Genomic DNA, 12,285 nt, shown 5'->3' with positions numbered 1-12,285 from the left:
AAGAAGTTGCCTCCACTGTTTTAAGAGAAGTGTAAGTTTTGCCAAATCCTAGCATCTCTCAAATAATTCAAAAATTTCCAAGTTCTATCTAAGTAATACACTTTAAGGGGGTCACAAAAATAGAGTAAGCTTTTCTTTCAAAGCTTACAGAAGAGAGAACATATCAAACATTATCATTTATTATATTCAGATTTATGTTTCCTTCTTAAAGTAAAATTAGAGTTGTTAACAGATGCTAAACAATTCTAAAAACTAATAAGGATCTAATGGGTGAGAGTTATCAGCATCTGTGATCCTTATATTATATAACAAATGAACACCATGAATGCTACAACAGAAATGATCAGGTAATTTAATGGCTCAATTTTTCATCCTGGAATGAAATGAGATTATTGCTTTCTATATGCTGCTATTCGGTAAACTTTTTGCCAGTCTAAACCTTAGCTAAATTAATCCACTGATAGAAACATTTTAAAACATTAATTCACTAGGTTTGATTTACTGAAAAAATGATTTCTGATCTATGGTTTTATTTGAAGAACCAAGTAATACTAAATAAAGTAACATAGTTAGAAAATTGTTTCAATATTTCAAGTTTAAGATAGGTTCTTTTATTTGTTTTTGTTTTTAGTTTTTACCTAATAGACATGTCTTCTGTAATGTAATAGATTTCACGAACCATGACTTTTCCAGAAAGAACAGAGAAAGAGAAGGAGCCTGTTATAGGAAAAAAACAAAAACAAAAAACAGCAATTAGTTTGTTTTGATAGATAATAGAGCCCTTAACACTTAAAAATAATCTTAGCATTCAATTTATTCAATAATTAAATGTTCTCTCCTGACTCCCTTCCTGATATCTTTATAGCCTTACTAATCATTTTTTCTGAAAAAGAGCCACAAGTATCATCACTATGGACTGAGCTACTAAATAACCATATGAGAATATTAGTTTTAATAGTTGCTTCATATGACTAATTCCCTTAATTATGCACAACTATTAAATAAATCCAAAGCAGTGATTAATTCACCATTTTTCTCCATTATTCCAAGAACCAGTCACTGCATCAAATTAATGGAAGACTATTTATGTTTGAGAAGTTCATGTCCACTAAGAGGCATTCAACTCCAGGGAAGGTTAGAATGGTTCTATTCAATGTCCCCCTCCCCCTTTCTCACTGGTTTAGGACTTTCCAGAATGTATAACTTCCTAATACACCCTCCTATCTAAAGGCAAACCTCCCACTTATAAGTAGTCAGAACTACATTAATAAAGCAGGCCACAAAATAAAATACACAAGATGATTCCAACTTACAGATCTTTAAAGTACGGGTTACTTTAAGAAAAAAAACAAAACAGCAAATACTTCACTGAGCATTAGAAACTTTCTCTGGATGGTGAAATCAAGAAAAAATTTCTATTTCCATATTTTATATCTATATTTTTCAAATTATTTTCATGAGCATCTTTTATAAACAAAAAAATCAAAAGTAACTATGGAAACACTTTAAGAAATAAGAATGATGGAGAAACAAAATTAAAATTTCTGCTTTAATTTGAAAATTTATGCTTAACTACTCAATTAGAATGTTGTACACCTGATCAGAGCACATTCAGTATGGCAGCCACTGATTGTCATTTATAGCCCAGTTTTTTTGTCTTAATCAAAAAATGTTTAGGAATCTATGAAACTTAACTTCAGGATCAAAGCGTTCAGCAGGGTTGATTGATACTATTTTTACACTGTTCTGGCAGTCAGAACGAAGAAAAGAAGAAAGAATGAGGTAAAGGGCATAAACTGTCACAGAGTGCTGCATGAGAGAAATCCCTTCATGAAACAAAGATAAATTTCTAAAGCTACTACCTGTTTATAAGACATAACTTTATAATATACAACTCAAGATTACACAGAAGAAAAAAAGCTGGGTCACTCAAACTCACCAATATGGATATAGCCATGTTTGTATAATCTGTTGAGAACCAATGTTAAAATAAGACCAACATTCCGAGAATTATAATATGTGAGATAAATAATCCAACCACAGGATAAAATGGTAGCTGTTGGGGGAAAAAAAAGCAAAAGGATGTCACTTTCAATCACCTTAATATTTTAGTAAGTAAAAGATGATTTTGTTAGTAAATGGTCTAAAAAAAAAACTGTTAGGGCTCAGCCGGGCGTGGCTCAGTGGTTGAGCATCGACCTATGATCCAGGAGATCATGGTTCGATTCCCAGTCAGGGCACATGCCCGGGTTTTGGGCTCAATGCCCAGTGAGGGGCGTGCAGGAGGCAGCCTATCAATGACGGTCATCACTGATGTTTCTATCTCTCTCTTCCTCTCCCTTCCTTTCTCTGAAATAAATAAAAATATGTTTAAAAAAAAAGAAAAGAAAGAAAATTAATGATTTTTTTAAATCAATAAACTCTGCTTTTAAAAAAGTAATGGAAATAAGTAGGAATTTAGCCCACTTAATGGCATATTTATATAAAATAGAATATCTCATACTACTTTGCTATAATCGATAAGACAATAACCTTTTAAGAATGCCTACTTTTACTGAATAAGCTACCATAAATGATATTGCAAATTGACCATTTGTCATAAAATTTATAGTCACTTATAAAATTTATAATATTCCAAAAAAAAACTAGCTTATGAATATACAAAAGATAAAACACAAGAAAGCATTTTCTGATAATAAATTTTTAACTTATCCATTTAAAAACTATAATTATTTTCTAAATTAGGACAAAATAATGTAAAGCAATGTAACATGTGCAACCTTTTAGCAACATCAAATTAAGTTTTTAAAAAAATCATTTAATAAAGATAAAACAAGGCAGTCACTTATACAATATTTCATAGGGTAGCTTAGATTGATGGTAATAGCTATCATGTAGCAAGTACTATGATGTGTCCATAAAAATTATTTCTAGAATAATTCTTTTGAAAAATTATTTTGATGATATATCATTATTCTTACTTACTGTAAATCACTGTGTCAACAGCAGGTTGTTGTGGGCCAATCAGGAAAGCATAAGGTATTTGCTAAGACAGTATGCTTCTAGTGTTAAACAACCTAGGAACTGTGGCCTTTTCATTGTGTCATGCCCCCACTTCCTTCAATTATCATAGGCCACTAGTAAAATAGCAAGATTAAACAATCACTCAATGTTTTTCTGGTTGTTGCTGCTGTTTTTTCCTTAAAGGAGTTGTAAACAACAGAAAAAAGAAACTCTGGGTAATAGAAGGGACAGATAGGAAATAAGGAATGTTTCTGCCCTTGATTAAACTAAAAGGTAATTTTCAATGCTGCTTTTATGAAGTCCTATTTCATACTGTTTTGCATTTCATTTTACTTTTGTATTGGCTTTCATTAATAATAATTTATAATAGTTTACATTTATCCATTAGAAAAATAGAACTCGAAGTTTAACTGGTAATCCAATCCTACAATTAATGAGATTATAATTCCTTCTAAATACACTTCCCCTCTACCTGAGTCCCTACCACCTTTCCTGTGGTATCATGAAAGAAGTATAAGCACACGCTCAGCCGTGTAATCTGATCATTTGATCCTTACGGGCCTCAATTCCCCAACATGTTTAAAGGAAAAGAATAACGCCTACCTTCATAAGTTTGCTCTAAGCATTCAGTGGGAAGCCACATGCTCAGTAAGTATCACTAGCCTCCTTTTCCTCTCTTACCCCATCTAACTCTTCCTATTTGCTTCTCCATACTTTAATTTCTACCCCAAAATTCAAATCAAATAATGTTCTTCCGCAAACACTTCCTGGGTATTAGCTACAGGAATCTCTTCCTTCCTAGATATTATTGTTAGTATTTCTCTCTTTCATTTGATCATATACATTTATTCACTCATATTCCATCAGTCTCTCTGCCATTTAGTTATACACTCTTTTGTATTATTTGTATGCACCTAGAAAACTTTTGAAATATTAGACAAAAAAAGTTATTACTAGAGCCCACTGCCAAGTGGGTAAGGAGTGAGGAAAGAGATGAGGTTAAATAGGCACATATACATTCTATTTTACCTTAAGGATTTATCACTTTTATAACAAAGCAAACAAAAGTGTGTGTGTGTGTGTGTGTCTGTGTGTGTGTGTGTGTGTCTGTGTGTGTGTGTGTCTGTGTGTTGGGATAGGGATAGGAAGTGGGCCTGAAAACAGGAAGAGAAGGTAACTACAATGTCTCTCCTCCCCCTCCCCTGAGTTGGACAGGGAGGCAGCCTAAGAAAAGTTTTCCAGAGCAGCTCCTAGAGCAAATTCATAGAAACATAAATTAAATCTTCTTTCCAAAACATAGACAAATGGCATTTAAGCATTCCAACCTCAGCCAACCACTGCTCAAAATTTGGCAGTTGTTATTCCATCCATAAAAAGCAGTAATATATAAGAAAATACATTCTACGTACCAACGAGGAGCCACACAACATTGGAATTGTGTTCTGTAAGAAAATCTTCTAATTGTGTGATACTAGGAACAATACTCTCGTTCTTCCTTTGATCCATTACTAAAGTTTTTCCAGGGCAGCATCTAAAGGTCTAAAAGAGTTCAAAGGTTAAATTTAGAATCAGAGATTTATTAATCTGCAAGGAAAATCATGTAAGGGGAAAAAACATGAATTTAATAAATATGGAAGTTTATTAAATCACATTCTTGTTCCTTCAATGATAAGAATGCAAAATTACAGAAAGAGGAAGGGGGAGAGACAGAGAGAGAAAAACATCAATGATGAGAGAGTCATTGATCGGCTGCCTCCTGCACACACCCCCTGGGGATCGAGCCCGCAACCCGGGCATGTGCCCTGACTGGGAATCGAACCTCTGTCTCCAGAACCCTAGGTCGATGCTCAACCTCTGAGTCACACCCGGCAGGGCAAATCATGTTTTTAATGTCCTGATTTCACCATTCTAAGTATGAGTAGGGACTCAGGGTCAGTTACTCTGGATCCAAATAAAAAGGACATCATTATTCTGAAATATATGCAAAAATATTTATCTCAACAATAAGAAGGGAGTTAAGTATGGTAAAAATTAATGAAGGGAAACCTCATTTAAAATGGAGTACAGAGGCCAGAATGGGGAGCCCTCACACACTACCACTCAACATCAGGATACAAGGCCTAAAATTCCACCATCCATTCCTTTAAATAAAGCATTAGACACTATTCCCAATTAAAATACAAAGATAACTTTAGAGTAAGTCAATAATAGCTACCATTAATTATTACCATGTGTTATTAGTGTAAACTAATTCATTACATGACTTTTGCTTTAACAACCAGACCAAGGAGTATCATAAAAGCCCCACTACAAAAATGGTTCTTCATGTTATATATGGAAGAATGTTTTACATCTAAGAAGTATCACCTGACAAAAATGTTGCACTATAGCAAACCTCACTTTCCCCAACACATCTTCAAACTAGCCACCCAACAAAATAGGGTCTTTGGATGTGGGGAGAGAGGGAGGAAAAAACTGGTCACATGTGTTCACCAACACTCTCCTCATATCAAGTTCAAAGAAAGTATTTTTTATTAGAATGTTGCTATGCAAAGAGTTCAACAGATTCATTTAATAGCCAATTCCTATGAGCTGAAAATATTGCTCCAATTGAAACTGAACTTTTATGTAAAAAAAAATTTTTAAAGGCTACTTCAGGAATATGACATATAATACTACTGGTGACATCTGACACAGTGCTTTAAATGGATATGGAGCTAGATAGAAACATGCTTCACAGCCCGGCTGGGTGTGGCTCAGCAGTTGAGCATCCACCTAGGATCTGGGAGATAGGGGTTCGATTCCCGGTCAGGGCACTTGCCCAGGTTCTGGGCTGCAGCTGATCAATGACTCTCTCATCATTGATGTTTCTATCTCTCTCTCTCCCCCTCCTTTCCTCTCTCTGAAATCAATAAAGATATATTTTTTTAAAAAAAAGAAAAAAGAAACATGCTTCACAAAGGACAAATAAGGTGGAGAGTTTAAAGTCTAGACTCTAAACATTTTGGTCGATGTTATCTTACTCTTTGAAATGTTAATTATATGGAATCAGCTCACCATGAAAATAGAGCTCCCATACCAATGTCTAACATTTATTAACTGCTTACTATGTGAACAGGCACTGTTCCAAACACTGTACATGTATTTACTCATCAAACCATCACAAATAACTATCCATTTACAATTCCCCATTTTACAGATGAGAAAACTGGCAGAAGCTAAGTACAAACACAGCTAAGGGCCCACCTGGGATCATAACCTAGACTGTCTGGCTTCAGAGTCTATGTGTTCTATTACCTCTTATCATCACTTATGTTCACTGAGATCGGTAACAATCTCTTGGTTTTCCATTTCTTTTCTATGAAAAATGAGTTCCTTCCTCTGGAGTTCTAGACTCTAGTTTAGGAGCTAATACAAATGTTACCAAAATTTATACTTTGGTATAAGAAGGAATTCATATTTTGCCCACTATGGCACTTTTCCTTCTAAAGGGGTCATCCATTAAATCAAAGATCAGCAGTCATTTTTGTTTTAAATAACCACAGCAGTAACACAGCAAGTTATGGAGTCAGTGAAGTGAACCAAATCCAACTGAACCCTCATCACTTTTCTGCACCTTCCTCTTACCTGGTCATAAAGGCTATATCTACATATTTTTAAAGAACTTTGTTCCCTAAGTAAATTGACTATTGATAGAAGGTATGTGGTAGTTTTAAAATATGTCCAAAATTCTTTGATCTTCCTCCCTTCAAGAGGTGGAGTAATTAATTTCCCTCCCAAATGTGGTCTGGACTTAATGATACAATTCTAAAAGAGTATGGCAGAAACAATGGTGTGTGACTAGGTCACAGATGGCATCACGGCCTCCTCCTTGCTCTCTCTCTAGGATTATCTGTTCTGAGGAAATCAGCTGCCTTGTTAGGACACGTAAGAAGCCCTAGAGAGGCCCACATGGTACAGATTTGAGGCCTCCAGCCAACAGCCATGTGAGTGAACCATCATGGAGGCAATTCCTCCAGCCCAACTGAGTCCCCAGATAACTGGGGTCCCAGCCAAGATCTTGGCTATAACCTCTTAGACCCTAAACCAGAAGTAATCAGCTTAGCAACCCAAGTTCTGATATAATTAATGTTTTAAGCCACCGAGTTTTGGGATAATTTGTTACTCAGCAACAGATAACTAATACAAAGTATAAGAAAGGTAATTTTGTAAGATATCTGCAAAGTATCTCTACCCAGATGGTTCATAACTGTCATCTTAAGCTAAACTACCCTCACTCTCCTCTCCTCCTTCTTACGAAAAGATCAGGAGTCAGCAAGCCCACCCCAAAAAGGCTACCAATCCCATGAGCAAACCATTTCCTATTCCTACCATAAGTGGGAGTCTCCTGCATGGACTCTAAAGCAATCTCTACTCTGCCTCCTACCAATTTATCTGTGTCCATAATCATCACCACCTCCCTACTTCCTGTCTTGGCAGAAGTCGATCTAAGGTAACTCTGACTTGCATCCCTTCCAGCTTGGTCAGTAATCAGCTTTACCAATTATTCTTCCTCATTCTGCTATCTTCATATTTTCTTCCTGATGGCTTTTATCCTCAGCAAGTATTGTAAATGTATTCATATCACTCATACCTTTAAAAAACAAAAGCTCTCTCTCAAATACATCTCTTTAGCTACCCTCTCTCTATTCTACTTAAAACCAAATTTGCTGAAAGAGTAAATGGCATTAGGTATTTCAATGTCCTCATCATTTACCCAGTGTGAACTGGCTCCACCTGTATAACTGCTCTTGCTCAGGTCAACAACTTCTTAACTGATATGTCCAATGGATACTTCTGCTGTCCTCATTTTATTTGATGTCTCAAAGATGTCTAATATTCATTCCTTTCCTCCAAACTCAGTTCTTCCATTGACTTATGTGATTCTCCTGATTTCCTACTTCCCTGCCCACCCCATCTCCTTTGAGGTGTGTTTTTCTTCCACCTGACCCTTAAGTATTAGTGTACCCAATCCTCACTTCTATTACTCCACATGTTCTCCCTGGGCGATCTCGTCCATTTGCACTGTGTTTAACTATCACCTATAAACTGAGACTCCACAATTTATACCTCAGATAGGTCTTCCTAACTCAGATCCATATACACAACTGCCTAATGACATTTCTTGGTGGAAACTGCAGAGGCCCAAATACAATAGCTCCCAAATGAACTTATCTGCTCCAACCAAGTTCTCAATCTATTGCTCTTCCTATTCTCCCTCAGAAATGGCTCCAGAATCCACTCAGTTTCCCAAGCCAGACATCAGGTAATCCATTCCATTTACCCTGCAAGTACTTATTAAATATTATATGCTTGAACATGACAGTGACTAGGAAGTGCCCTGACTCCACTTTTCCTCAAGCCCACTAAATCCTACCCATTCTATCTCCTTTGCATCTGTCTAATCATCTCCATCCCCTAATTCCCATTTGCCCTGCTTTACTTCTGGTTCTCATTTGCCACCTGGTTTTATTACACAGATTCCATTTGATCGCTATGCTTTCAAGTTCATCTCTCTCCAATTCATCATCCAGACTGCCTATCTGACCATGTCACTTCTATTTGTCACATGTAAAGTCCCTGAAATTTCCTCAAATTAAAGAGTTAATTTTCTTAACCTCCCATGAAATTTTGAAATTCTATCAGTCTTTAACATGAAAAACAGTATGCTAATATGAAGTGTGCAAGAATCCTAGTTTCCCACTGTACCTTAAAGTAGCACTAATAGAGTACCTTCCTTTATTAATTAAAATTATATGAAAGATTTATTATAAATACAAACATCTACCATATGGCTACACAGTGATGCTTTCCCAGTCTTTTACATAAACCAAAAACATCCTTGCATATAAAATCAAGAAAATGTATGGGTTCACAAAAATATTACCTTCTAGAAAAAAATTCCCTACTCTAGCACTCTTCCGGGCATGAAAACCACTACTCTATTATTAGAAGTCTGAAATAATGCATGACATATGGTACTGTTTAAATATTCTTCAAATGAATTAAATGTTTCTTAATCATGTTTAACCATATCTTCTACTATTCTCCATAGAACTCGTAGTAAGAAATATACTTGAGTTCAACCACACACACTATTCTATGAAGAACAAACCAAAAGTCAACTAATTTTCATTTCTTTTTAAAACCCTTTATAACACAGGCAGATTAATGTGCTCACAAAAGAGAGAAAAGAATAGCGACACTCGATAGAGAATCAAGACAAAGCTTTCCGTGGCCTTATTCTTCCAATACACAAGCTCAGCACATGACTCAACTGTCAGTCAGGTATCAGTAGTTCCAAAGTCAAGTAACATGATTGGCAGGTCAAGTTATACACCACCACCACCCAACCCTCACTCCTCGACCACTGAAGCAGATCAAAACACAACTGAAACAGAAAGTCCAAAGCTTTCCTCTACCTGAGCTTTAATTGGAAATTACATTTTTTTCTGACTTAGCCAAAATATTTACCCATTTTTATTCCCAGCGTCTTCAATGTTGTTTTCCCTTCTCCTTATCTTCAGAAAGCCCATCTGAAGTGTTTCATCTTAACAAACCTGGAAAAAAAAAAAAGCATTTCAACCAATTATACAAGATATTCTGGCTTTACCAGCATTTTTACCAACTCAGATTAAATGATTTGATTATACCTGCGTGAAAGTCTTTAATGTTAGTTCAATTCTACATTTCATTCTTTAAAGTTTCCAAACAAGAAATACTCCTAAATCTAGAATCCAAACTATGGCCTACCAACCATTTGAAAATTACTTACTGTACTTATGGAAAGAGTATGATTTTGGTAGAGGGTTCTAGAGGTCAAATCCTACCTTTAAAACATTCTCAAAGTGTGGCCTTGAAAAAGTTCTCAAACTGCTGGCAAGAACAGCTCCTCAGCTTCCTTCCTATTCCCAGCACCTAGCACACTCCTTATCATATGAAAATCACCCTGAAAATCATACTAATTAAGGGGCTGTAACCTGGAGCCAGATCACTTGGTTTAAATCACAGCTCTGACTTTGGACAAGTTGTTTCTTAGGGCTGTGGGCTTTAGTTCTCTCATCAGTAAAATGAGAATAATAGGCCTTACATGATAACATTGTTATGATGATTACATGAGATAATATACGCACATAATGTACCACTCACTGGTTTTATAAGATACATATCCTAGTAAATTCATCTGTTTTTATACTTTATATGTCTACTTAACTTAGAATAAATCAACTTTATTGCCGTAAACGGAGTGAAAGCAGCAACAGGAAACCAGCTGAAACTTACACACTTGGACAGTTCCAATACCATGATTTCCTTACAAGGGAAATTTACAAGAACTCTTTCCCTTTAACCAGCGTCCCTATCTTTCTACAGTCAAAACTAAGACCAGTGCAGTGGTGGGTGGGAGACAGCTAATAACTCTGAAGAGGAAAATCTACTTCCTTTCACCTCCCTTTGACCAAGATAATGTTTCCGCTGAAATGTGTACTCTCCCATAGTGCAGACTCAGCAAGCACCAATTCAGAATACATAACACACCATGCCTGGGGAGCAAAGGGGGGTTCTAATGCTCCACCGTCCTGGGACAGTCGACCCTATGCTAAGCAGTCTGCAGTCTCCAGCAACCAGGTGCTAGCAGGGCTGAAGCTGCAGCCTGCAGGTGCACAGTCCTTCCAGCTGAGGCCACACCCGCAAGCGGGCGCCGCCCACTGCCTCCTCACCGGCCGCGCCGGCCGCTGGGGCATCGGAAACCCCACCAGCGGACATCAGGGCCCTTCCAGGCCTTCCCATTGACCTTCGACATCGATGTGCAGGTCCCAAGGCTTCAGGTAGGGATACCAAAAGACTAAGAGATGTGTCGACACCGCAGCAGGCAGCCGAGACGAAGCCAAACCTCCCCAACTCCGACCCGCCTGAGGTCCAGAGACGCTGGACAGAGTGCTGCCCACCCGAACCCAGCCGAACCCGGTCCCGTCCCCTCACCTGGGCGAGCGCCGGAGCGGCCCGGATCCGTCCGGCCTCTCATCGGAGGACGCCAAGGACCTTGGGCAGCGGCAGGAGAGCCGAGCGTACGCGGCCTGCGGAGCTCTGCGCGCGCCCACACCTTTTAGCCCCGCCAACCGGTCTCGCCGCCGCAGGTCCAGCCCTCCGCCCAAGGTCCGACGCGGGCACAGGCCACTGACACAGAGGGAGGCGGACGAAGATGGGGGCGGGGGTCCGAGCTAGGGCCGGGCGGCTCTGCGACTGCGTCAACTGTTAACGTCCTACGTCAGGGCGCCTGCGCCTCCAGGCAAGCCGGCCCAGCCCTACCCAGGAGTCGGCTGGCCCCGCCCCGCCCCGCCCCGCCCCGCCCCTCGCAGGGCTGGGGGCGGGGCTTAGACCGTGAGGCACGAATTGTGGTGGCACAAGCGGGGAAGAGTCTTTAACTCCGCAGAAGTTTTCTGGTTTCTTGAAGCAGATGTGAAATATGCGCGTAAGACGAGTAGACCTGCAATTGCAAAAAGTGTTAAGTATGGACCAGGCGCTGTTCTAAGCACTTAATCCTCTCAAAATCCTGCGAAGTAAATACTCTTTTATTTTTTTGTTTTGTTTTTTTAATCCTCACCCAAGGATGTGTTTTCCATCGAGTGGAAAGGAAGGAGGAAGGAAGGGGGGTGGGGGGAGAGAGAGACAGAGAGAGAGAGAGAGAGAAACATCGATGTGTGAGAGAGACACATCAATCGGTTGCCTCCCGCACTCCCCCCTCCTGGGGCAGGGATCCAACCTGCATCCCAGGGACATGCCCTTGACTGGAATCAAACCCGAAAACCTTCAGTGTGCAAGCCGATACTGAGCAACACCAGCCAGGGCTGCACTAAACACTCTTATCCCCATTTCTTTACATTTCACAAATGAAAAACTGAGGTACAGCGAGGGTTATATCATATATAGAGGGGGGCTGGGTGGTATTATTATAAGGAATCAGTTTATGTGATTATGGAGGCTGGCAAGTCCAAAATCTACGAAGCTAATGTCCTGGTTTGAATCTATGGTATGGTAGAGTGATGTGGAACCAGAAAGAGCTAATTAAAAGCTTATCAGGCAGAGAGCTAATATTCCAGCTTGAAGGCTGTCAGGCAGGAAAATTCTTTTACTCAGGAGGGTCAGACTTTTGTTCAATTGTGCATTCAGCTAACTGGATGAGGCTCACCTACATCACGGAGGTAAACCTGCTTTACTCAGTCC

The 12,285-nt window shown here is 38.8% G+C and overlaps 1 protein-coding gene across 4 annotated transcripts in view; it reads right to left on the bottom strand.

The window, feature by feature from the left end:
- BLTP1 (bridge-like lipid transfer protein family member 1) overlaps positions 1 to 11,308 on the bottom strand; it is a 134,888-nt gene extending 123,580 nt beyond the window's left edge. For 3 of the 4 annotated variants that reach the window (XM_016203311.2, XM_016203313.2, XM_016203312.2), the window contains exons 1-5: positions 11,044 to 11,307; positions 9,538 to 9,623; positions 4,434 to 4,563; positions 1,940 to 2,056; positions 639 to 717 (exon numbers count right to left, since the gene is read on the bottom strand). In XM_016203311.2, coding sequence (XP_016058797.2) covers positions 639 to 717; positions 1,940 to 2,056; positions 4,434 to 4,530 — 293 coding nt within the window. In that variant the 5' untranslated portion in view covers positions 4,531 to 4,563; positions 9,538 to 9,623; positions 11,044 to 11,307. Of the gene's footprint in view, positions 1 to 638; positions 718 to 1,939; positions 2,057 to 4,433; positions 4,564 to 9,537; positions 9,624 to 11,043 lie in introns of all 4 variants that reach the window. The other variant, XM_087816473.1, reaches the window with a different exon arrangement.
- Positions 11,309 to 12,285: the final 977 nt, after the last annotated feature.

This window comes from Miniopterus natalensis, chromosome 4, assembly GCF_054644295.1.
Source record: "Miniopterus natalensis isolate mMinNat1 chromosome 4, mMinNat1.hap1, whole genome shotgun sequence".
Taxonomy (NCBI): Eukaryota; Metazoa; Chordata; class Mammalia; order Chiroptera; family Miniopteridae; genus Miniopterus; species Miniopterus natalensis.
This window is presented reverse-complemented; position numbering and strand designations above follow the sequence as displayed.